This window comes from Nuphar pumila, chromosome 4 (assembly GCF_984573655.1).
Source record: "Nuphar pumila chromosome 4, dmNupPumi1.hap1.1, whole genome shotgun sequence".
NCBI classification, from domain to species: Eukaryota; Viridiplantae; Streptophyta; class Magnoliopsida; order Nymphaeales; family Nymphaeaceae; genus Nuphar; species Nuphar pumila.
The window spans coordinates 4,205,212-4,231,288 of NC_143252.1; the positions used below are offsets into that span (position 1 = coordinate 4,205,212).

Consider the following 26,077-nt stretch of genomic DNA (forward strand, 5'->3'; position numbering starts at 1 on the left):
AGTTCACAAATAATTTTATGTGAACCTCGTTTTAATCTCAATCTTTTAAATATCGCAAAAAACTTATGAAGTTCACACATATTTCTTGAAGTTCTCAAATAATTTATGTGCATACTTCAAAACATCACACATATTTCATGAAGTTCATAAAAAATTTATGTGAGATCGTCGTGAGTATAAAAATTGAAACACCGCAACCCAGAAATTGCACTCAAACACTTAACAGAAAATAAAAAGCAAGTTGGCAAAACAACAACTAATCATTTCATAGTGGCCCAAGAATGTATAGAAAAGGTCGTTTCCTCACGGTTGATGCCATTCATGATTTTTCTTTGAGTTATTTTTAGGTTATCATGTATACATTTGTGAATAACATCTCAAATTCACTTGAAAGTTATTTTTTTTATCACAAGGTTGTCAAATGATCCACCACATGTATGCTCGCTTTGATATTTCTTCACTTGAAAGAAACATGCTTTGCACCTTTGTGCAAAGGATCTTCCATGAGTAAACAACTATATTTTGTAGGTTCGGTCTCGTGCTTATGACAGGGACTCTATTATCACAACTCTTCAGGAATTTTGTTTTATAGTTATTTATGATGACATGATCTTTCATAAACTAATGACAATACCGAAGATCATTAAACCTTTTGTCGATAGCAATTTTTCAATCATTTGAGATTATTGTTAGCCATTGATTTTTTTTACAATCATTAAATGGTCTATTACTTAATTGTTCATATAAATGATATGTCACCACTTCGATGATTTTCAATTGCTCTTCGTTATATGAGAATCCATTAAACAATAACCAATTCAATAACATCTTATTAGTGTAAAAATTTAAAACAATTCTTATGCCAACAAATATTCATATAGCATGTACAACATACAAAGGCTTCATCTTCTCAAACATCATTCATGCATTGCTTTCACATGTTTTATTTATCTTATGTCATCACTGCCTTCATCCTCTTCCATCAAAATAATATAATAATCATTATCAATATCATCTGGTTCTCTACTACTACCACTAATTGATTGTTCGATTGCATAAACTAAGTCAAGACTCATCGTATATATCGCTTTCAACACATCCATGCATTCAACATTCCTAAAATTTTAACATTCAATATGAAGCATATATGCAAAAATATAATAATTGCACCTATATCTCAAGCATAAATTAAAACTTGTACCTAGTTTTATCATTGACACTAGCTTGTTGAGATGGTTATTTATCCTCTGCAATGATCCTTTGATCGTGCACAACATCAATTGTTCGTTCTTTATTGCCTGCACGTCAAAAATCCATATTTTCTAAATGACTGAGCTTGATCGATAGTGCCTGGGATAAATGTACTTCTCCAAAGGATCTCTATCATTCTATTCATTATTTGCTTCTTGTTCAACTACCAAAGCAATAACTTTTTCTTCAATTTTGTGAGAAACTACTTAAATGTCACCACTAAATAACATTAATTCTACATCGTCATCATCTAAGACATCTATCTATAAATGTTAGCTATCTAATTTGCCATCTTTCCTATACCAAAGGCTAATATAACTCTTCTACATATCCGGTTTTAAGAGATATCAAAACTATAAATTTTTTATAACTACTATATTTGGAAAATAGCATAGAATTCCAAGTAAGGTGATCATTGTTATAGTAATATACTTTAACCCTTTCAGAGTTTATCGTTACATGCCTATAACAACCACACAATATATCAATTTTCTTTAGGAACTAGCATGTGAGAAAAAAACATCCATATACACATAATATATATATATATATATATATGAAAAATCTTAGATATAGTAAACCCTAAACGGTAAACACAGGAAAACACAAAAAAAAGTTCAAAAACAACAACCAAATACACACACACACACACACACACACACACACACACATATATATATATATAAACATCTACAATATGTCATCGTTAAATCGTGTTTCAAAAAAAATATGTTTTAAAAAAAAGTAACTGCTTCAACAATTAAATATGTGCTTAACGAAAAAAATATATCGTCAAAGATTCTGAAATACTTGAGGATGAAGTTTTACTAGAATAGTTGCAGAAAAAGTCACCGTCGGGAAGCTGGATGGGGACCACTGGTTGGAGACCATAAATAACCTTAAAGATTTTGAATTGCAAAATTTCTTTTTTTATACTCACAAAGATCGTACATAAAGTATTAGTGAACTTCATGAGTTTTTTAAAGATGTTTCAAAGATTGAGAGTAAAACGAAGTTCACATAAAATTATTTGCAAAATTCGTAACATATGTGTGATGTTTCAAAGTTTGAGATTAAAAGGAAGTTCACACATAAATTTTATGCAACATTCATGATGTCCGCAAAAAAATGTACAAAACTCCTTTTAAGTGATTGTTTGCGTTACTCGAGAAGCAAAGCGATATATCATGTGAAATTTGTGAGTTTCATGCATGCGAGGGTTAAAAAGGTCATAGTGAATTTAGGTATTTATGATTTTAAACATTTGGGTGAATAGCAAAAAATTATAGGGCATTTATGAAAATAGGTCATATTTTTTGCACAATACGATCAATTTCTGTTTTATATTTTAGAATGAAAATGGTTGAAGTGTATGACCTTAGTTTAGAGCTTAAAATTTTAAAGACTTTTGCTTAGAAGTTTGAAACAATTATTTATTTTGTAAATGAGCTAGATTGAGCTTAGCTTAATAGGTTTAGGATACAAATTCTATTATTTTTCAAATTTAAAAATATATTTTTTTAAACGAGTTTGCTCATGCTCAGCTCATTTAGCTCGGGCTTTTCATGAGCTCAAGCCTAGCTAGGCTCAACACAAGAAATGAGCCGTTAGGTTGGTTCAGCTGGTTTACCAACCCTATTCATGATAGAACAACTCAACTCAATTTTCTTTTATTGATTTTTTTTTATAATGATGACATTTTACTCATTGTTGTTTGCTAAACAAAGTTCAAGCGTGGCTTTGAAATATGAACGAAAAAGACGTCAGATGAATGTAATAACTGAAATGCTAGTCACCTTAATAAATATCACATGAGTTGTGAAGTTTTTCGTAAACCATCTAATATTAACATAAATTATTAATAATTATAAATACGGCACGTATCGCGGGAGTTGCCACGCTCGGACCTGTCTCTCTCTCAATTGCTGATCTCTGCAGACTGCAGGAGAGGGAGGAAGCAATGGCGATGGCGAACTCTGGCCTCGCCTACCCGGAGAGGTTCTACGCCGCCGCCGCCTACGCGGGCTTCAGCGGCGGAGGCGGATCGCAGAGCAAGCCCTCTGCGATTTCCCGCTTCCAGAACGACGTCGCCCTCTTGCTCTACGGTCTCTATCAGCAAGTAAGCAATCACGATCTCTATTCATTCGCTGTCTATTCGTTTCTCCGGATTTCTACTCCGATCCGACGTTCATTCGCTGTCGATTCCTTTGTCGCGGCCGATTGCTTGAGATTCGCGGCGAATTCGTCGGGTTTCTAAGGTTCCTGACGTTTTTATCCGCGTGTGTTGCTGGAATTAGTTGAGATCTTGGATCTATGAATTGGATAAGCGAGAGATCTGGGGGAAATGTCGATACTTGGAGTATTTTTTTGTTGAATTATGCGGTGTTCTTGAGTTGGAGGCGCGTGGATCCTCAGATCTGGATCTCGCATTGGTTTTGGTGTTTCAAGGGTTTGCGTTGTTAGAAATGTGGAATTGAGTTCCATTTTTATTTTGTACTTGTAGGCTACCGTGGGGCCTTGCACGATTCCTAAACCAAAGGGATGGAGTCCCATTGAGAGCAGCAAATGGACGAGGTTAGTTTATGAAAGGAGATTCATAATCATGAAATTATGCTTTTGGTTTTATACGTCTTTGTGTCCGTGTGTTTTAATGTGCCTTTGGGCGTTTCTTCAAATGCATGACTTGTTGTTTGGATGTGGTTAGCTGTGAACTTCGATTATAAGTGGAACAATTAATTATGATTAACTAGTAGAATCATATGAATTGGTGTTTTATTTTTGACCTTTTTTTTTAAAATTTTCCAAGTTGCTTAAAATCCATGAAGTGATGGTGTGAGGTGTGCTTTGTCACAATGATACGGGTACGACCAGACACCCAACGTGGGTTTGACTCGCATGTTCAGAAGTTTTTTTTTGGAAAATAGGACACGAGGACGAGGACATGGATTTTTTTTGACATTTTAATAGTTAAAGCATATTTTATTAAAAATAATAAAAATGTACTAAAAATATTACAATAATATTCGTACGTATCAGTGTCCATGTCAGCGTGTTTGGTCCTGTCCCCAGGGGCACACGGCCAAAATGGTGTGTTCCTATAACATAGGAGGTGTGGTGAATTGCTACTTCATGATCAGAAACTGGTTCTCTTGATATCTAGCAGACACTAGATGGAAAAATGTAAAGAATCGAACTCCATATGGTCAAACAGAGTCTCCATACTCCACAGCTTACAGTTTCACGATAGCCAACTTGGTGATTTCATTTTCTTTTTTTCCTTCTCTGCTTTTAGTATGGTGAGGATTTCAATGGGTTGTGACTCTCCCTCGTGGCTCTATAAGCCATAGCTAGTGTTGACTGGTGGGTCTCATGATCCACTTGTTTTAAAAGGAAAACGACTACCCAACAATTCTCCTACAATTGTAATTCTATTATTCTTCACTGCATATCTTACATATCTCCAATTATTTTAAACGAAAAATGACTACCCAGGAATTCTTTGTCATGGACGTGAGCCATTAACTCTCACTTGGACATAAGGGTCTACTGCCTATACCTTGACATAGTTCTCTAACTCCCATATAGCTGGATTATGCTGCTTTGTGATATAGTGGCTGGTCATGGGATAGTCAGACACACAGTCTCTCTCTCTCTCTCTCTCTCTATATATATATATATATATATATATATATAAATTTCTAGTGTGCAACTAAAAGGTGCAAAGTTCAGGCTTCAAGATGTTAACTAATATGAATGTCATGCTAATGGCTAATTATGACAATAAAAATGAGACACTTCAATTTGACTCCGGAGTTGTATAATTGTTAGAACATACTGGAAGTCATGAACATATTCTTAATTGTGTCCGAGACATGTTTTTAACCATATCCAGGAAGTGTATTGGCATGTCAATTATTGTTGTCAGGCTCATCTTGTGGCCACACAAATTCATGGCTAAGTCAAGTGTCTGTGTGACATAGGTTGAGATGAATGGTAGCAGCAGTGGGGTGGGGGGTCCACTTGTCTCATTAGGGTTAGTTTTCATCTCTCATTACAAGCAATCCTTATTCAGCTGCCTTTAAATAGGCATGCATCCCTTCTCTTGAAACCAAATCCACTTTTTTGGTTGAAAACTTGAAAGGTCCTAGCTTACCATATCAAATGTTTTTTCCAATTTACTCTCAATGTAAAAGAAGGATTAGCTGATTGGAAATGTGTTAAAAATGGGATTTGTTGGTCTTAAGTCACCATGAGCTTCAGACATGCCTCATCTAATCTGCATCATCTGTCCTCTAAATTTTGTAATATAATTTCTAACCACTAACTTAGCATTTCTGTCTGACAAAATTCACCATCTTAAGGAACACTTCTAATCTTAGAATTTTTTAGAGCACTTCAGAAATCTTTAAGGTTGTACTGTCACTCATGTTTATCTTGGCTAATTACATTTCCAGCGGTTGCATTGGGTGGCAAGATATGCATGTACTTTAACAGGAGCTGGTATCTCCAGAAAATTGATCATTGGCAGGGAATCATTTTTTTATTCCTTAACAAACTTCACACCTATATCTTCATGTGTTATTGGTTGGTATTTTTAAAGGAGCTTTTAGCGTCATACTTTTTTGGGGGAAAGCTTTTAGTATCACATTCAACAGCGAAGTTTTATAAACAGTATTACATATCATGTATTATGAGCTTGGAAAACTACTATCATTTGCTACATTTTTAGAATTCCTCTTCTTGCATTGAATTGAATCTTTGTTTAGTTCTTTCTTTCTCTTTTTCTTGTCTAACATATGTTTCTGAATTTTATTGTGTAAACTTTCCTATGGAAATTTTCTGTTGATCCTTCACAAGAATTGCCAATTAAGGTTTTTCTTTGTCGATCTTATGCACACAATGCATGTATGTATGTGAAAATTTATGGTTTCTTCACTCCTTCTCATTCTTGTTACATCCTTCTTTGGAGTATTTTAAGAAATTACAATTTCCTTACAGCTGGCAAGGACTTGGAAACATGGCACAAACTGAAGCAATGCGCCTCTTTGTAAAAATCCTGGAGGTTGTTATTAACAACAATTCATGCATCTTTCCAGATTTTCTTCATTTAAGACAGCTGTTGACAATATGATCTCTTTTTTACTGTAGGAAGAAGAACCTGCTTGGTATTCAAGAGTACCTGAATTTGTCATAGAGACTGTTGTGGATGTGGAAATGAAAGTGAGTTCTGAAGACTTTGTGGTTTTTCTAAAATTTGTTTCCCCATATTTCGTACTATATTTGCCATGACTGCTTAGCAAGCACTACACTACTGACGTGCCTGTGTGTTCATTTATTCCATAAGTGTTCTCTCCATGATAGTCTCATTATCTTCCTCTGAGAAGAACTATCTTGGTACAGTATAGTAAAGTTGTTGATGCCATCATTTAACCTCATGCTGAGTTGTTTCTTTATGATCCTTGTTTACTATGATTGGCATTGTCATTCATGTTTACTTGTTTACAGTCTAATGCGGTAGGTTTGTTTTGGCCGAGAAAAAAGTTTCCTAGCGCTGCCATAGGGATGCTCATTTATAATATTGTATAATTCAGTTGAGTGAACAAACTTAGATACCTGATGAATGACTCCTTTGGTACCCTAACACTCCCATAGGGGTGCTCATTTATCATATTGTATAATTGAGTTGGAGACCCTTGCCAACAACTCCTTGCATGATTTCTATTGATGTTTCTCATATGTTTTTATTTTTTTTGTGTGAAAGATTTTCTACGATTTCTACTTTTTCCTGTCCTGATGGTGAACATATGTAGGGCGTCTCAAGGAGCTCCAGCAAATGTTATCTTTTTCTGCTTTTCTTTTTGCCCTCTTCTCTAACACTACTTCATTGTTCTGTAGGCTGTTGGTGTGGTTCTATGTTTTATATAAATACAATCTTCTTAAGCTCCATTTGTAAGTCATTATTTTGAAATCTGAGCAGTGCACTTGCTTCCATAATGCCTGCTGCATAGAAACTTCTCCACTGCCATACTTGCTCAGGCACTGTGTTTTTAAGCTACTGAATATCTCTTTCTAATGAAATCCGATTAGTTAGTAGATTCTGAAAATGTAACATGATTCATATAGGTTGCTGATAAAATATCTTTTCAAGTCAAAGCTCAATTGATAATTTCTAAAATTAACTTGTTTTAGCTGCTTCTATTTTCTATACGCATTCCTATTTTCCATTGATCTTTTCTCGTGTGGAGATCTGCAGAATCCAAGAACAGAACCAGTCATGTCAAATGGGAACTCTGTTGCAAAGCCAAAGATCTTTACTGTAGAAAATGGGGCTCTGGAGACACAGGATAAAGATGTTGTTTTGGAAGGATTTGGGTCCGTTGGGGTTTATGACAAATGGGTTGCACCCTCAATATCTGGTCAACGCCCAAAAGCTCGATATGTGGTCTGAACTCAAAACTAGCAACACATTGTTAAATTATGGTTATGCACACATTGTTAAATTATGGTTGTGCCACTGTTTTATTCTATGAGATTGTTTTGTAGTCATACCTATTGAGTTCTTCCTGCTGTTTTTTTTTCCAGCATGGAGCTGCTATAGTCCAAGACAAAATGTACATTTTTGGTGGAAATCATAATGGCCGTTATCTTAACGATCTTCAGGTATCCCTTTCCATAATGATCTGTACCATAATGCATCATCTAGACTTTTGTATAAAGCGGTCTGTTCTATTGATTGTTTTTTGTGGTTAAGGTTTCTAATTGCTGGTTGAAGCAATCTCCATCCAAATTTTCAATTTGGCAGCACACTAATGAAATTTTAGTATAGTTTGGTCAGCAATAGGAATCATTAGAAAGTGCTAGGTGGAGGATAGTATGAAATATGGATTACCCTATGGCTTTAGTTGTCAAAAGTTGCGCCTAGGCCGCCTAGGTGGGCTAGGCATAGGGCCACCTCCTAGGCTTATGGGTCTAGGTGGTAGGGCCATGTTTTTCGATCTAGGCTGCTTAGGTTGTCCCCGCCTAAGCCGCAGGGACATAGTTGTCATAAATTTTTTGTTTTTTTATCTCTTTTCTTTCTCTTTTATTTCTTTTTTCTTTTTTTTTCTTCCTCTCGTCCTAAAAGCTTTCTTTTTTTGTTCTCTCATTTTCTTCTTCTTTTGATTTTCTTTTTTTCTTCCTCTCATCCTAAAATCCGGTGACTCGTGACTCGGCTCGTCCTTGAGTGACTCGTGACTTGGCCAGGTCATGTTAAGGTTTTATTTTATATAAAATATGTATTATATATATATATATATACATATATATACTTTGTATATTTTATAGTTTGTTATCAATATATTATATATAATATGCATTATATGATATTTATGTTAAAAGATAATCATGTATCATATATATATATACATGCGTGTATATATATATGTATATTTTTTATGTTGTACCCAAAATACCCGATAGGGATATTTTGGTCTTTTCATCATGTATTTTTCTCTTAGGTTTATTTTCTCTTTTCCTATTTTCTTATTTTTTATTTTTTATTTCTTTATTTTTCTTTTATTAAATGTATCACATGGGACCATTGGGGGCCCCACTTGTGTAGTCGTTGGGGCGCCCAACAATCACAAATATGACCGTTGGGGCTCCCCAACGACTACCTAGTGGGAGCCCCAATGGCCCCCTCAATCTTCCTTTCTCCTCTGGTATATAAAGGGGTATCCCCCCCTTCTCAATGTGTGGTTTTGGGGTTTTACCTCCCACCAATAATGAAGATCATTATTTTTTAGCCTTTGTGGCTTTGCCCCTTCGTGGGTTTGTGTGTTGGCACTTTATGTGCATTCGGTTACCCCTTAGCGGGTGTGTGTATTCGCACTTCATGTGCATGTTTATTGGTTCATTCTTGAACCTATTGTATTCAAAGTCATTTCCTAACATAGTATCAAAGCTAGGTCATGATCGGGTTGTCTTTTGGTGCATCGGAAAGTGTGTCGCTCAAAGAAACTTCAAAGAATGGTGAAGTATTCATTGTTTCTCTTCTTTCTTTTTTTGAAGCCATTTGGTATGTATTATTTTGTTTCTTGAAAGTAGCATGAATCATAAAGCTATTTGTTTGATCATTTATATGCATATGTTTCCGTTATCATTATGTTGCATGTTGAGTGATTGTGTGATTTGGGTCTTCATTTGAACCCTTATTGTTTTCGTATATCACATTTCATTGGGAACTTGTTATTTTCTAGATATATGGTTGCTCAAGACATACTTTAATGGGAATGCTTTGAACCTCACCAAGGGCATGACATTGGATAGAAATGATTGGAGGAGAAAGATTCATGTGGAAGACCCAGAATGATTTTCTTTTTTGGTTCATATCGTCGACCCCAATTGTTTTGGGATGAAGGCGTAGTTGTTGTTGTTGTTGTATAAAATAACTTTCATACTTTGAATTAATTGCATATATTTTGTTTGAAAGCATATGTGTAGAAAGCTCTTAAAGAAAATTGCGTTGAAACTTTTAGTTTATGAAGAATTGTGATAATTCACATTCTTCTCTACACATCTATCGATTTCCCATCACATATAATAGTAATTTATGAAGAATCCTCTATAGAGTGATGTTTTTCAAAATTGTCTTCAATTATGTAAGATTGATGATTTTTGCATAGGTGTTCCATGATTGACTTATAAGCTAACTTCTAAAATTATATGTTTTCTTACTAAATTATCGGTCTTTGCTTAATGCTCTTGACTCTCATATGAAACCTAATTTGTTTTGAGGTCCTCTCTTGTTTATGGGTTTTTAGTGCATTTTTTGTGAAAATTTGATATAATTCTTGTATGTGAATTTCTCACATCTAAATCTTTGTTGTGCACTTTTGTATGAATCCTAAGTGGTCCTTGTTAATGATAACTATTTGTGAGAATTCCGCGATTCTTGTGAAAAGAAGGATTGTAAAGGTATTTCAATGTTTTTGATTTATTTAAAGAATTTTGAATTTTTTTGTGATAAATATGTTGCATGAACCATTGTGTTCATTAAGAAAGATTTTTTAAAAAAGAACTTCTCACACTATATAGAATCTTGATATGCATTATTTCATAGTGTCTACTGCATATTTTGGTATAAAAGATTTCATTAGTTTGGATTTTCTTCTAATGATGCAATTTTATAAACTTGTTTGTTTGTATTTTTCACATAAGGTTTCAAAACCTCTTGATTGTATCTCTTCTTTTAAAGGATGCCTACGTTGGCCGTAATATGGTCTCTTTTGTCTTGCATTGAATTGCACTTATTAAGCATATAATTGCATAATTAAAGCTTGAGAGATTCAAGCATTCTCCTTTTTATTGGAACACATGCCTTAATGCATGTTTGCTATTTTTACGCATTTGTGCGTAGTTGTTCAAGTGTTGTGTGAGTGCCTTCGTGCACATTTTGTGAAAGTTTTTTTGAGTCTTTTATATTTTAGAGCCTTTCTCAAGGCTTATGAGTGCATTGTCCCTTAATGGACTTGGATATTGACTCTTTTGTTTGATCATTATAAGACATTGTAAGTGCTTATAGCACTTTGTATGTTTCTGCATATCTCATCACAATCAAAGAATATTAAAGCTTGTTGTGTGAGATTTAATCCCAATTTTATAATTTTTTTTTTCTAGTATTTTGAATATCCTTTCTTTGGGTATTGTGTTGAAGCTCTCTTTGTGAATCATTATGGTTCTTGTGATTCCTTTGTGAAGCGCTTCGTTTTTCTCTTGATTATCCCAAGATGATTTCTTTACATGTCATTGTGTATTTGAAAGAGTATTTTTTGCCTTTTATGACACTTATTTTGTCCATCACAAGTTGATTATATGATGCATAAATCCTTTTTGGCCTTGTTATTGTTATATTAGAGATGTTTGAGGTGAGTTATGGGCACCTCGTGTTATGTCATTTTAGATTGTCAACTTTTAGTTTGACTCTAAATGACTTGTTATGTGATCTCTAATTATAAGTGTGTCACTCGTTTGTTTTTGGCCATTGATTTTTTTATAGATGCTCTTAATTATGTATACTTGTGATGGATGTTCAAAGTTTGAAACCATAGTGTTTCAAGGTATATTGAAAACTTGATGATCTTTAATTGATTTTTCATTTCAAGCTTTCCTTCTTCAAGTGTTTTCTCCTTTGTTTTCCCCTTATCTAAGTGTCACCATATGTAGACAAGAGTTGGCGGTTTACACTTTTGTGTGTAATTTGTTTAGCCCGTTAGTGGCTTTTGTTGTCTTGGTCTAGTAGCTGAACAACTTGTCTTGAGTGTCATTTTATGTAGACAAGGCTTGTTGTTTCACACCATTGTGTGTGATGTTAGCCCATTGTTGGCTTTTGTGTCCTTGTTCTAGTCGCTGATATATTCATTTCAAGTGCCACTTTATGTAGACAAGAGATGTGTTGTCACACCTTTATGTGTGTTTTAGCCCATGGTTGACTTTGTACTCTTGTTCTAGTAGCTGAACATACTTGATTTTGAGTGTCATTATATGTAGACAAGAAACGTTTATTCACATTTTTATGTGTGATTTTAGTCCATGTTGGCATTTGTTCTCTTGTTATAGTCGCTGCTACACTCATTTCAAGTATTATTATATGTAAACAAGAGGTGTTTTATACACACCTTCGTGTGTGTCTTTGGCCCTTTAGTGGCATGTTTTTATGCTCTTTGTCTAGTTGCTGATACACTTGATTTGTAGATTTTTGGAGGTCTAAAGAGGGGATTGTTTGTAGTGAAAAACCTTTTATAAAGATATATGTGTGTTTTCAAAGGGACTTCACTTATAAATTGTATGATCAATGGAATTTTTTGGGCAAAAATGATTATCAATATGTTTTTAGATTATGTAATCTCTTGCTTTTGCCTTATTGGTATTTGTTTATTAAGTTTTTATTGTCAAAAATTTCATCTCTTAATATGTGAAGTTCTCTACTCAAATGATATTGATTCTTGACTCTTAGGATGTTAAGAATGTTGATATTATCCTACTTAATTGGATGTTAAGATATGTTGATATTAATTGAATTATATATTTTCTGACATATGGAAATATGCATAATATTGCACAATTCGTATGTGCATGTGTTATTTTGTGACTAAAAGATATATCTTTGTCCTATCAGTGGACTTGCATATGATTTCTAAAACTATGTTCCGGTGTAAGGTTTATACCTTTCTTTATAAGGCTTTCTTTTTAAGCATTTCCTAATATGTCTTTGAAAAATCGTCATATAATGACTTACCTTAGTGTCGATTTATTTCATTATATGATGTCGCATATGCTTGTAATGACTATTATTCTTGAGCATTTATTGGAATTTTTTCTTTCCTTATATCCAAGTATTGTATGACTCAATTTTGCATTCAATGTTTTGTTTTTCAAAGCTTATGTGAATCATTTAATGCACAATACATCATATGATTATGAATTGAAGATTCTTGTTTTAAAATGCTTTCTCGTATACTTTGAGCTTTCTGTTTTGTTTGTTTCAGGACCTTCAAGGCAAGATGAAAGCATAATTCTATTTTTCTAAAGGAGCTTATTGGCAAGAACAATTGGAAGAAGTCATTTGCTAACTTCACCAATCTTCTGTGAAGATGGCGCCTTTTATTGAAGACTGAGACTTCTTGCCATTGTATTCAAACTTTTCGTTCCCCCTCGCAAAGTTTGAGAGAAGGTGTTAAAAGATAATCATGTATCATATATATATATATATATATTGTATCCAAAATACCCGATAGGGGTATTTTGGTCTTTTCATCATGTATTTTTCTCTTTTCCTACAACAACAACTACGCCTTCATCCCAAAACAATTGGGGTCGGCGATATGAACCAAAAAAGAAAATCATTCTGGGTCTTCCACAAGAATCCTTCTCCTCCAATCATTTCTATCCAATGCCATGTCCTCGGTGAGGTTCAAAGCATTCATATCCTTTCCTATCATCTCCATCTAAGTCTTCCTAGGCCTATCCCGACCTCTTTTAACTAATATATTTTCCCATTTCTCCATCCTTCTAATTGGAGCATCATTAGGCCTTCGCCGAATATGTCCAAACCATCATAAACGATTCTCTCTCATCTTATTTTTAAAGGGTGCAACGCCTACCTTCTTACGTATCTCCTCGTTCCGAATCTTATCTTTTATTGTATTTTCACACATCCATCTAAGCATACGCATCTCGGCTACACTCATTTTTTGAATATGATGTCTCTTGGCAGCCCAACATTCTGTACCATATAGTAAAGCAGGCCTAATAGTCGTCCTATAAAACTTTCCCTTCAACCGCAATGGCATTCTGCGGTCACACAACACTCCAGTTGCACTTTTCCATTTCATCCACCCAACCTTTATCCTATGATTTACATCTCCATCAAATTCTCCATACTCTTGAATGATAGATCCCAAATATTTGAAACAATCATCCACCGGTATTTCTTGCTCACCAAGCTTCACTACACTCCCATCACTATTTCGTTGCTTACTAAACCGATATTCCATATATTTTGTCTTACTCTTACTCAACTTAAAACTTCTTGCTTCCAATGTCTGTCTCCATAATTCTAACTTAGCATTAACCCCAGATCTAGACTCATCAATCAAAACAATATCATCAACAAACAACATACACCACGGCACATTTTCTTGAATTGATCTCGTAAGCTGATCCATCACTATAGCAAATAGGAAAGGGCTTAAAGCAAATCCTTGATGTAACCCAACCGTTATAGGAAAATTGGTTGTCACCCCTCCACAAGTGCGAACATTGGTTACTACTCCTTTATACATATCTTTAATTATACTAATGTACTTGAGAGCAAGGTTGTTAAATGCGATGAGGCGAAGCGAGGCGTTGAGCCTGCGCTTCGCCTGCGTACGCCTCTCACAACTGGAATGGAAGTGAAGCGGTGGGAGGGGAGGCACTAAGAGAAGGACCACGCGCCCAGCTGGTACGGAAGCGAGGGATATGCCGGTCGTCCGGTGGTCGGAGAAGACTGAGCAGCAGCTGCAGCACAGCAACTCTGGTGGTCGGTGGTCACAACTGGTCGGAGGTTGATGAGGCGTACACTTCAGGTACTGAGGCGTACGCCTCTCACAACACTGCTTGACAGAAACACCTTTCTTCATCATTGTCCACCAGAGAATGTCCCTAGGTACTCTATCGTATGCCTTCTCCAAATCAATAAAAACCATATGCAAATCTTTGTTCCTCTCTCTATATCTCTCAATAAGTTGTCTAAGAAGATGTATAGCTTCCATAGTTTATCTTCCAGGCATAAAACCAAATTGATTCTCCGATATCATGACAACCTTCCTCAACCTAGATTCAATCACTCTCTCCCAAAGTTTCATAGTATGACTCATGAGTTTTATACCACGATAGTTTGTGCAATCTTGTATATCACCCTTATTCTTATATAGAGGCACCAAAGTACTCTTCCTCCACTCATTAGGCATCTTATTTGTCAGTCAAATCTTGTTAAAAAGATTTGTCAACCATTCTAAACCTTTTTCTCCCAAGCATTTTCAAGCCTCGATAGGTATACCATCTAGGCCAACTGCCCTTCTTGATTTCATTTTCTTCAAAGCCTCTGCAATTTCTTTCTTTTGAATCTTGCGCATGAAGTCACGATTCATCTCATGAAAAGGAATGGAGATGTCTCCAAGATCCTGAGCATGACTTCCATTAAATAGCTTATCAAAATAATCTTTCCATCTCTCCTTAATCTCCTCATCTTTGACTAAAACCCTTTGCGTTTCATTTTTGATACATCTAACCATACCCAGATCCTTCGATTTCCTATATCTATCTTTGCAAGCCTATAAATATCCTTCTCGCCCTCTTTGGTATCCAACTTGTCATAAACCTCCTTATATACTTTATCCCTCGCGTTTCAAACTACTTTTTTAGCTTCCTTCTTTACTATCATATACTTCTCCAAATTCTCATTATCGCGACTCTTAGATTTCTATAACACTCTTTTAACCTTAATAGCTAATTTGACATCCTCGTTCCACCATGATGTATCCTTACCTAGCGGTGCATCGCCTTTAGATTCACCCAATACCTCCTTAGCCACTTTTCTCATGTCACCCGCTATCTTATTCCACATTGATTCTGAATCATCCTCGAGACACCAATCAACTTCCTTAACTACCTGCTCTACAAACATTCATTGTTTAGCTCCTTTCAGTGCCCACCACTTAATTCTAGGATCTATATTATGTCTATCCCTTTTGCGGCATTGTCTAATTCTAAGATCTAAAATTAAGACTCTATGTTGTGTAGCTACACTTTCTCCCGGTATAACTTTACAATTGATGCAACAACCCCTATCTCTCTTTCTAAGTAGGAAAAAATCTATCTGACTCCTATTAACCCCACTTTTAAATGTTACTAGGTGAGACTCCCTCTTCCTAAACCAAGTGTTTGCTAAGATCATATCATAGGACAAACCAAAATCTAAAATCCTTTTTCCACTTTCGTTTCTTTCTCCTATACCATAGCCTCCATGGATACTCTCAAATCCATCCCTACTAATGCCTACATGTCCATTAAGGTTACCGCCGATGAAAAGCTTTTCTCCATAAGATATCCCTTGTACTACTCCATCTAAATCTTCCCAAAATTGATGCTTAATGGAATCATCTAAACCTACTTGAGGTGCATAAACACTAATAATATTAATAATATCCATACCTAATACTAATTTAATAAGTAAAATCCTATCACCCTTCCTACGGACCTCAACTACATTATTTATAAACTCACGACTAATAACAATCCCTACTCCATTCCTATTCTTATTTATTCTTGTATACCAAATCTTATATCCCCAAGGTTCTATCACTTTTGCTTTCTTACCTACCCATTTGGTCTTTTGTAAACATAAAATATCAATCTTTCTCCTACACTTAACATCTACTAACTCTACCAACTTACCAGTTAAAGACCCTATGTTCCAAGTGGCTAACCTAATTTTATGGTCTTTGACTAACTTCTTTACCCCACCCGTCCAACAAAGTGAGGGAACCCTTGCCTATTTGACACCACACCCGGGCACCGGTGTGACGCGTCGCTTCTGGGCGACGACCTAGCAACCCTTGCCCATTTATCACTGCCTTCGGGCCTATAGAGTATAGTGCGTCGCTCAGTAGGGAACGCCCCAACGAAATTCTCATATTGGTTCATATTCATAGGGTATGACTAAATTTTTATGCTGGCTGTCACCAGCCTACCGCAACCCTCCTCCTTTATCCGGGCTTGGGACCGACAGTGTATAACTAAATAGTTATACACAGACGGAGTTTATTTTTTCTCTTTTCCTATTTTCTTATTTTTTATTTCTTTATTTTTCTTTTATTAAATGTATCACATGGGACCATTGGGGGGCCCACTTGTGTAGTCGTTGGGGTGCCCAACGGTCACAAATATGACCGTTGGGGCTCCCCAACGACTACCTAGTGGGAGCCCCAATGGCCCCCTCAATCTCCCTTTCTCCTCTTGTATATAAAGGGGTCTCCCCCCTTCTCAATGTGTGGTTTTGGGGTTTTACCTCCCACCAATAATGAAGATCATTATTTTTTAGCCTTTGTGGCTTTGCCCCTTCGTGGGTTTGTGTGTTGGCACTTTATGTGCATTCGGTTACCCCTTAGTGGGTGTGTGTATTCGCACTTCATGTGTATGTTTATTGGTTCATTCTTGAACCTATTGTATTCAAAGTCATTTCCTAACAATTTGTTATAATATTTTAATGTATAATATTTTAATGTATAACCATATATTTATATATAATATACATAATATTTATATTATATTTCATATAATATATGTAATTATATATAAAATGTATCATATATGCATGACTCGGCTGAGTCATGGGCATACACGGCCGAGTCATGCTAAAACTCGACTGACTTGGCCATGACTCGACCGAGTTTTGTACACAAGCAAGTTATACTAGATTTTGGCCCAATACTTGAACGATTCGAGCCGAGACAACCGAATCACCGGGTTGACCTGATGAGTTTTCAAACTATGCCTCCAACTTCTCTTATTGTTCCTCTTCTTCCTTTTTCCTTATTTTTTTTCTTCCTCCTCTCGCCCCTCCACTCCCTTCTTTTTTTTCTTCCCTTTTCTCTTTTTTTCTCTTTTTTATCTTTTTTTATTTTTGTTGTTTACATGTATTTATATGTTTTTGTGTCAAAAACATATATAAAATCTGTTTTTTCAGTTATCTCTCTCTCTATATATAAAAGAATGGGGTTCATCCTATCCTCCTTTTCTTTATGTCACCATTAAGACCCTCCAAATATCAAAGTTTCAGGTGTTTTATGCTTAATTTAAACCATTAGATATGTTTATCAATACTTATTTATTGAGAAATAAGCTTTGTTTCAAATTGATTTGATGTAAAAAATACGAACATTTTATCATAAAATTTTAGTAAGATATCAACCGATGTTTTTTTTTACCTCTTTAAAATACACATCTGAGCATAAAGATGCTTAATCAATTACATGTTCTCCATTCAACAACATTCATAAACACATCTAACAGGCGAGTATAAAACATCCAAAAACTATGATTTTGGAGGGTCCTAATAGTGACCTAACGAAACAAGGGCAGGATAATCCCCATTCTCTCTCTCTATCTATCTATATGTATGTATGTATATATATAGAGGAATCGGATGGTGTGCCTCAAGTTTTGGTGTATGTTCAATATTATGCAATTTCATGAATTTTGTGACATGTTACACTTAATTACACACTTCATCCATAGTTACAATCATATGTTTGTTATTAAATTTAACCATTTATTATAATAGTTTTGTTTTTATTGATGTTTTATGTTTTTGGTCCCGCCTAGGCCCCCGCCTAGTCCTTTTAGGTGTCTTCCGCCTAGGCTCCGACTAGCGCTTTTGACAACTAAGCCTATGGCTGAAACATCTTCCGTTAAATTTGCTTGTTATGTACTCTGTTTTGCAAAGCGTGTTATCTGACCAAATTTGGAGATTATAGTTCTTATGTGCTAAGTTCCTATCAAGCTGTGACAGGTTCTCGACTTGAAAACATTGACATGGTCCAAGGTTGAGCCTAAGGTGGCAACAGAATCGCAAGAATTTCCATCTCCAGTGCCCTTAGCTCCTTGTGCAGGTCACTCTTTGGTATGTAATAGGAATAATTCTTCTCTGGGAACCTTCTTCCGTTTATTTCTCAGGCAATTAATTTGATCAGTCACCACTGAGAGCTGTTCTGATTTCTTCTAATGTATATTCCCACTTTGGTTTGGAATGGTTAATATTTTGAAAATTTTTCCCCTGAAGATAGCATGGGGGAATAAACTTCTTTCTGTAGCTGGGCACAGTAAAGATCCTTCTGAAGCTATAATAGGTAGCAGTCCATCCATATTAATTTCTTTTTGTTTCACAAATACTTTCAAATAACTTCCTCTCAGCTTGGTTTTTATTTTTTCATGGCAGTGAAGGAATTCGATTTGCAAACATCTACCTGGTCATTCTTGAAGACATATGGGAAGCCTCCGGTATGTAAGGGAATGTAGCCTAGATAATATGCAAATATGTTATCAAAATTTCAGGCTAGTTTAACAAGGAATTCTGTAAAAAACCAAGTGAATAAGTGATATTTTTGAAAAAACAACGTTTGTTGTGTTTGATTCAGAAGACAAAAGGATTTTATGCTGTGCAGAGTTGATGTTAATGGCCTTTCCCTTAATACTCCAGGTGTAAACAAATTGCCACACAAATTGTTCAACTGAAATTCCTTGATTTTCAAATTTTCAGAAATTGTTTGCACCAGGAAACCCAAATTTTCCTTTCTGTGATCTCTGTTTAGGACTCATTTTTTTTTCTCTTGTTCAATTCTTTTCCTTTAAAAGGGGCATCTAACTTGCTATGCAGTATCATGCTCTGACACTATCATAGTTGTTGACCAAGTGAGACATCCTTTAAAATGAAGAATGTTGTTTGATATTCTTTTCCTTTCAACATGTTTGTTTAAGTTTTTATCTTCTAATGTTCTATGTCTTCCTCCCAGGTTTCCCGTGGAGGTCAGTCTGTTACCCTTGTAGGATCAAGCTTGGTCATGTTTGGTGGTGAGGATCATAAGAGGTCTCTTCTAAATGATCTGCACATTCTTGATTTAGAAACAATGACCTGGGACGAAGTAGATGCTGTGTAAGTTTATTCACAGATTATTTAGACACAAATGATTTCTGGCTTCTGCTAATTTTCTAGAGATCCTTTATATATTTATATGTGTCAGTTTTGCATGATTCTGGATGGACCAGTACTAGACTTCCCTCCCCCTTTACTGTCATTGCTCGAGCATCTGCAGTGTAGGGCTTTGGAGAATGCCACCCATATTGGTCTCTGGCTTCACCAGTGCTGGAATTGTGCTAAATAAGTGAAAAAGCTTCCTTCCTCTTATTTTAAGAGCATTTTGTGGTGAAGTGATTCCCAACAGCGACAAGATTTTGGCATAACTGATGCCAGAGCTGTACTGGAAAAGGCACGCACATACACATGCCACACTACTTAGATTGGATGCTAAGAAGTTTCTTAACTCAGCCAGAAAGGAATAGGGTTTATATACATTTTCATTATGTTATGAGAAGGGGTCATTCAAATGTATGTAAATAGATACAGTTGGATCTCTGCATCGTTACATTCCATTTAGGATTAGGAAGAGGCATAACAGAGCCTATTTGGAACTTTTTTATTTCATTACAAATGCAGAAAAATTCACTTAGTGACTCCATTCAGGGCAATACATTGATGTGGTAAACTGGTCCAATATAAGCCATGCACATTAGTAACAGGATACATGCATACAATAAAGTCGGCGAAGGGAGTCTAATGCGAATTTGATGTACACTAAAAACAAATTTAAATGGTGTTAGTATCCTGTTTTTTCTTTTTGAAGCTTTGTGGGAATATAATGAATACAGATCTTTTCATTTACTCTTAGATTAATTCTTAATGAAAAACAGCTGGATTGTACTCCCTCTCCCTCTCACGCACACACACACACACATGCACTAATGTTGGACTCTTTAAATATATCACAAGCTCACACATAAATTTTATTTTTTAAACTTTGAAAAGCCCATCACCTTTACTCTTTAATAAGAACCTTCTTTTAGGAGGGTGATTTGGCATGCATAGCTTCACAAAAGCAACAACAAGATTACAGAAACATGAAATACCACGTAAATATTCAGTCATCAAGTCCATTCTTTGCATGTGCCAGCCACCTACATTGCATGCTTAATGCCAAAGGTGCATTGTTATTGCCTACTAAGCCATATTGTAGGATTTTTATGTACACTAGTTGTTATGAATACTTTTATACATGCAGATGGAATAATTCAAAATTCTGTAATTCTTTATTTGTAGCGGGGTTCCTCCTTCACCAAGGTCAGATCACACTGCTGCTGTGCATGCAGAGCGTTACTTATTGATATTTGGTGGTGGTTCACATGCTACATGCTTCAATGATTTGCATGTTCTTGACCTGCAGAGTGTATGGGCCATTTGCTTGACCAGCCATGATTCATACTAAGGGATCTGTAGAAGAAAAACTTATTGATACTGGTTTTGTTGCAGATGGAATGGTCAAGGCCAGCAGTACAAGGTACTATCCCAACTCCCAGAGCTGGGCATGCAGGTGTAACTGTAGGAGAAAATTGGTTTATAGTTGGCGGAGGAGATAATCGGAGTGGTATGTCTTTGAACTTGACCATTTAGGCTTTTGGTAGTTAGTCAGTTCTTTCTCAGTGCTTTTATCTGCTGGCAATCAAACCACATCCACACCCTGGCTGTGCTAAGTAGCTGCCTGAAATATCTTGATGGTTCTTTCTGTTAAATGGTGCAACCAAGTTTATAATTCCTAATGTGATTATTTACAATTCAAGAAAAATATCCTTGTTGAATTTACAATAGAATCATACTGGGCAGTTGCATTTTTATAAATAACTAAATAAGACATGATACTATGCTGTTTAGCTTGAAGGAGTCATATGTTACTCTACGGTTGCATTAAATTCACTTAATTTAAAGGGGTTGTAACATGCTAAATGCTTTTCTACTATTTATGAAGATTCCATTTCCAAGGGAAAGTTGAAGCATTTCTTTTTTGGAGTTAGTATCTATACACAGGGGTGTAGCTAGGATTCATGTGAGGGGGGGGGGGGGGGGGGGGGTGCAAACAGGGGTGTAGCAAAAAAAAATTGTGTGATAGTCTGGGGTTCGGGGGCAGAGCCACCGGAAAATATATTTTTTGAGATAAAATAAAAAATGGCTACAATTATTAATAAAAATCTATTTCATATGGACAAATCAAACTATTTGCTGCAGTCAGGGCTGGGCTAGGACTGGGCTGGGCTACAAAAATGGATAAAAATCTATTTCATATGGAATCAGGGCTGGGCTTTTAAATTTATTTATTTATTTTTAACTGGGCCGGGAGGCAGGACTAGGCTACAGCCCAGTTCTGCCCCCCCCCCCTATGTCTATACATGATTGATGTGAAATCTGTGACATTGGGTGTCTGTGTCACACGTGCACACACTCACTTACAATGCTGGAGAATGGTGTTGGCAGTCCCCTGGTTTCAGAAACTATGTCGCTGACCTATATGTCGAATGTGTATATGTATTCATATTGCACTGGGTGACCTCTTGGTTAGGAACCGTGAGGCTGTAGGAGTGTAGGGATATCTAATTGTTTGCAACATGTTGCATTCTCTCCAGAACAGATTAGTACCACTCATTGATTCAACTTGTCCTGACAAGAGGGTAACTTTTTGGACTAACTAAACAACTGTGGCATAAGATGGAGTCACTGGAGGATATGATATGAGACCTTATGTTAAATGTTGGTGACGACCCTGGTTTTATTTCAGACATCTTGGCAGCTTTACAACAACAACTATGCCTTCATCCCAAAACAATTGGGGTCGGCAATATGAACCAAAAAAGAAAATCATTCTGGGTCTTCCACATGAATCCTTCTCCTCCAATCATTTATATCCAATGCCATGTCCTCGGTGAGGTTCAAAGCATTCATATCCTTTCCTATCATCTCCATCCAAGTCTTCTTAGGCCTACCCCAACCTCTTTTAACTAATATATTTTCCCATTTCTCCATCCTTCTAACTGGAGTATCATTAGGCCTTCACCGAATATGTCCAAACCACCGTAAACGATTCTCTCTCATCTTATTTTCAATGGACGCAACACCTACCTTCTTACGTATCTCCTCGTTTCGAATCTTATCTTTTATTGTATTTCCACACATCCATCTAAGCATACGCATCTCAACTACACTCATTTTTTGAATATGATGTCTCTTGGCAGCCCAACATTCCGTACCATATAGTAAAGCAGGCCTAATTGTCGTCCTATAAAACTTTCCCTTCAACCGCAATGGCATTCTACGATAGCACAACATTCCAGTTGCACTTTTCCATTTCATCCACCCAACCTTTATCCTATGATTTACATCTCCATCAATTTCTCCATACTTTTGAATGATAGATCCCAAATATTTGAAACATCTCCATCAATTTCTCCATCTTGGCAGCTTTAGCTTTCAGAAATTTGCATACACTTTGTACTGTCAAGCATATCATGATCCCAATCTGGAGGTTCATCTTATTTGGTGGGTGTACCTCTGATTCTTTTCAAGTGCTACATATGGGTGTTTACAAATACAAGATAGAGATTTACAGGGGCATCTGCATCATACGCTACTATAAACATGGTCACTGGATGCACCTCTTGTATATATGCCCAAGTAGCTTTGTTATTCATGCAGTTGTGGATGCACCAAAAGCACATTGGAACACTGCTCTCAAAATCTGCAATAGTTTATTGCTCTTTATCTCCTGAAATTGATGATAACCTTGTGGGTGGTTAATTTTGCAGGGGCCTTAGAGACGGTTGTTCTAAACATGTCTGCACTCACATGGTCTGTTGTGACTACTGTCGAAGGACGTTACCCACTTGCAAGTGAGGTAAGATCCATTGCCCCTGATGCGTGGTACTTTTTTGTATAGAATCATTGTTGGAGTAAAATTAAGGGGACATGGAACCAATAGACCCATGCATGTATCTTATAATAACAAAAACATGCCTAAAATTTTCATATCCTATAGAAGCTTTCCCCAAGGTTGACTATAAAAAAGAGGAAAAAGACTGAATTTCTTCTATGTGATATTGCCACCTTCTGCATCTTTTTCAAATGATAGTCTTATTCCAAAATCAGATCGTGGCAAATTACTTTACTTCAACAACCAAAGCTTCCCAGTTCTGGTAATGCTCATTGTGGAGAATTTGAGTCTCACAAATTTCTAGTAACTGTAGCCAATAGCATTAGAAAAGTAGTATCTTCAAATTGCAAATAAGTAAATTTTTTTTCTTTTTCATGATGACAAGGAACACCATCTTATTTGTCTAATGTCCGAGTGACACCTGAACCTTTGAAACAAATTGTCCTGCTACTTCTTCCTGATAGCAGCCTTAGCTTTCTTTATGCAGTTTGCTAATCATCACCTGTTGCCTGTTGGTTGATGCCAATGTCTGGATTTCATTGTGTTGAAGGGTTTGAGTTTGGCTGTGAGCTCTTATAGCGGGGAAGACATTCTTATTTCATTTGGTGGATATAATGGGCGTTACAGCAATGAGGTAAATCATGAGATAATATTCCTCTAATAGCAAACCTCTTTTTAATGGTATTTTAACGTGTATCCTCTGTTTTGTTAGGTTCATGTTCTTAAACCAAGCCATAAATCAACATTACCATCAAAGATAGATGCATCAGCAACAGATAGCGTTGCTCCTTTGCTTCCTACAACAAACGCAACAAGGGATGTGGAATCCGAGTTTGAAACTACTCAAGATGGAAAAATAAGAGAAATTGTCATGGACAATGCTGAACTAGACACCCTGGTAGTAAGATGTTTCGTGTATAATGTTTTTTTTTTTCAGTTGGATGGATGCTGATAAACAAATCATACTGGGCTTACTTCCAAATGATAATTCCACATTAGCTGAAATATGTTTTCTTCCAGAATATTAGCAGTGGGGAAACTGGAGAGCGGCTCATTGCAACCTTCAAGGCCGAGAAGGAAAGTGTAGAGGCAGCTCTAACCAAGGAGCAGTTGTTGACCCTCCAGCTGAGGCAAGACATGGCAGAATCTGAGACACGCAATGTAGAGCTTACCCAGGCAAGAAATTTTGCTTTTCTGTGAAGCTGTACAAATTGAACACATCAGTCAAATATTGGAACTTAATTCTGATCCTTGCTGCATTATGCAGGAACTCCAATCTGTTCGTAGTCAGCTTGCTGCTGAACAGTCAAGATGTTTCAAGCTCGAGGTTTGCACTTATTGCATTTAGATTTGTTTTTTCCTAATATGTTGTGTGTGATGGAATGTGTTAGCTGAATCTATATTTACTTGCAGTATAAGCAAAAGCATCCCCAAATAAACCTGAAAACATAAAAGTTTATAGATAACAAATCTGAATATGTGGAAACATATATTACATGGCAATAGTTCAGGAAAAAAAGTCTAGATGATCGATTGTTTTTTCAAAAGCTAGATGTATACAGTAAATAAACATCCTGATTTTAATTTCAAAGAGTTTCCAAAGCTTCACAATTAAAAAGGAGTATCTAGAAAGGGTAGTGTTACTAGAAAATTAGAACGTTTGGTTGCTTCACCTTATGCAATTTTCAGGCATTGCCTGTTCATTGAAGGGTTTGCCATTCATTCCATTTTTTAAAATAATTTTTGGGCATAGGTAATATCGTTACGTAGAATGTGAGGCATGTGAAGCTAATGCTTTGCGATAGTTTGAATAAACTACTATACTGAAAACATTGGAAAGTCTGGCTCTTTTAGATTTCAAGAATCCAAAATAAGACTAGAATCCAGAGTTTATGTTTCAGCCAACACGTACCAGTTATGAGAAGGAGAGCAAGGTTTAAGACTCGCAGATTATTAAGCTCTCATTTGGTTGAGCAGGTTGATGTGGCCGAGTTATGGCAGAAGCTACAATCCATGAAAACATTGCAGAAGGAAGTAGAACTGCTTCGTCGACAGAAAGTTGCATCTGAACAGGCCGTCTTGGATGAAAAACAGAGGCATAGCTCCGGTGGGATGTGGGGATGGCTTGCAGGAACTCCCGATCAAAAGTCCGATGCTTGACTATTTTTTTGGTCCCTTTTTTTTATAAATATACGTGTTTTTGTATTCACTTTAGATTTTCATGTAAAAGGGAAATAAGAGTAACCATACCTTTTTGTTTCTTTATCCCCCTCCAACCCTTTTTGTTGTCTTCAGTGAAAGAAGACGGAAGCATTTGTCTTAAAATTTGATTGCATTTTCCAGATACAGCAAAGCATATGTGGGAATATCGTAGGGATATTTGTCTTTTGATTTCTTAATATATTGTAAAAATAATTTAGATGAACCTGGCAGGTGGTATATTTCAGAGTGACAGGAGCATTTAATATATGTTTGTTTTTGTTATCGCTCAACTATGTACAATGTGATGCTCAGATGGCACATTCATGTCTCTTAGGCAATTGAATCCCACACAATAATCAAATAAAAAAAGGCAGTACAAAAAACTGATATTTTGAGAAGTAGAAGGCACCACTTGAAAGACCAAAGAAAATACCATTTTTCTCCTATGCATGCAACCAAAGTTGTTATCGTTGTGAATCGGCCGGTACCGATTCTCAACTGAAACAAAATGACCA

At 36.1% G+C, this 26,077-nt stretch overlaps 1 protein-coding gene across 2 annotated transcripts; it reads left to right on the forward strand.

The window, feature by feature from the left end:
• The first annotated feature begins 3,154 nt into the window (after window positions 1–3,154).
• LOC149839109 (acyl-CoA-binding domain-containing protein 6-like) lies at window positions 3,155–25,852 on the forward strand. Of its 2 annotated transcripts, none has more exons than XM_090002283.1 (18): window positions 3,155–3,370; window positions 3,755–3,825; window positions 6,250–6,313; window positions 6,400–6,471; window positions 7,505–7,693; window positions 7,834–7,911; window positions 18,344–18,454; window positions 18,614–18,680; window positions 18,770–18,831; window positions 19,344–19,483; window positions 20,705–20,831; window positions 20,915–21,029; window positions 23,236–23,324; window positions 23,911–23,994; window positions 24,073–24,258; window positions 24,360–24,536; window positions 24,628–24,687; window positions 25,338–25,852. In XM_090002283.1, exons 1-18 carry the CDS (start codon window positions 3,212–3,214, stop codon window positions 25,518–25,520), a joined length of 2,034 nt encoding a protein of 677 aa, XP_089858409.1. In that variant the 5' UTR covers window positions 3,155–3,211; the 3' UTR covers window positions 25,521–25,852. The 2 variants fall into 2 exon arrangements, with proteins under 2 accessions (XP_089858409.1, XP_089858410.1); XM_090002284.1 differs by having other exon boundaries at window positions 24,381–24,536.
• The last annotated feature ends 225 nt before the right edge of the window (window positions 25,853–26,077 follow it).

Bases quoted from the DNA above. Each gene is read 5' to 3' on its own strand.
- LOC149839109 (XM_090002283.1), top strand. From the start codon at position 3,212: ATGGCGATGGCGAACTCTGGCCTCGCCTACCCGGAGAGGTTCTACGCC. The intron at 21,030-23,235 runs GTATGTCTTTGA...TTAATTTTGCAG, and splicing joins CGGAGGAGATAATCGGAGTG to GGGCCTTAGAGACGGTTGTT. The intron at 24,537-24,627 runs GCAAGAAATTTT...TGCATTATGCAG, and splicing joins GCAATGTAGAGCTTACCCAG to GAACTCCAATCTGTTCGTAG.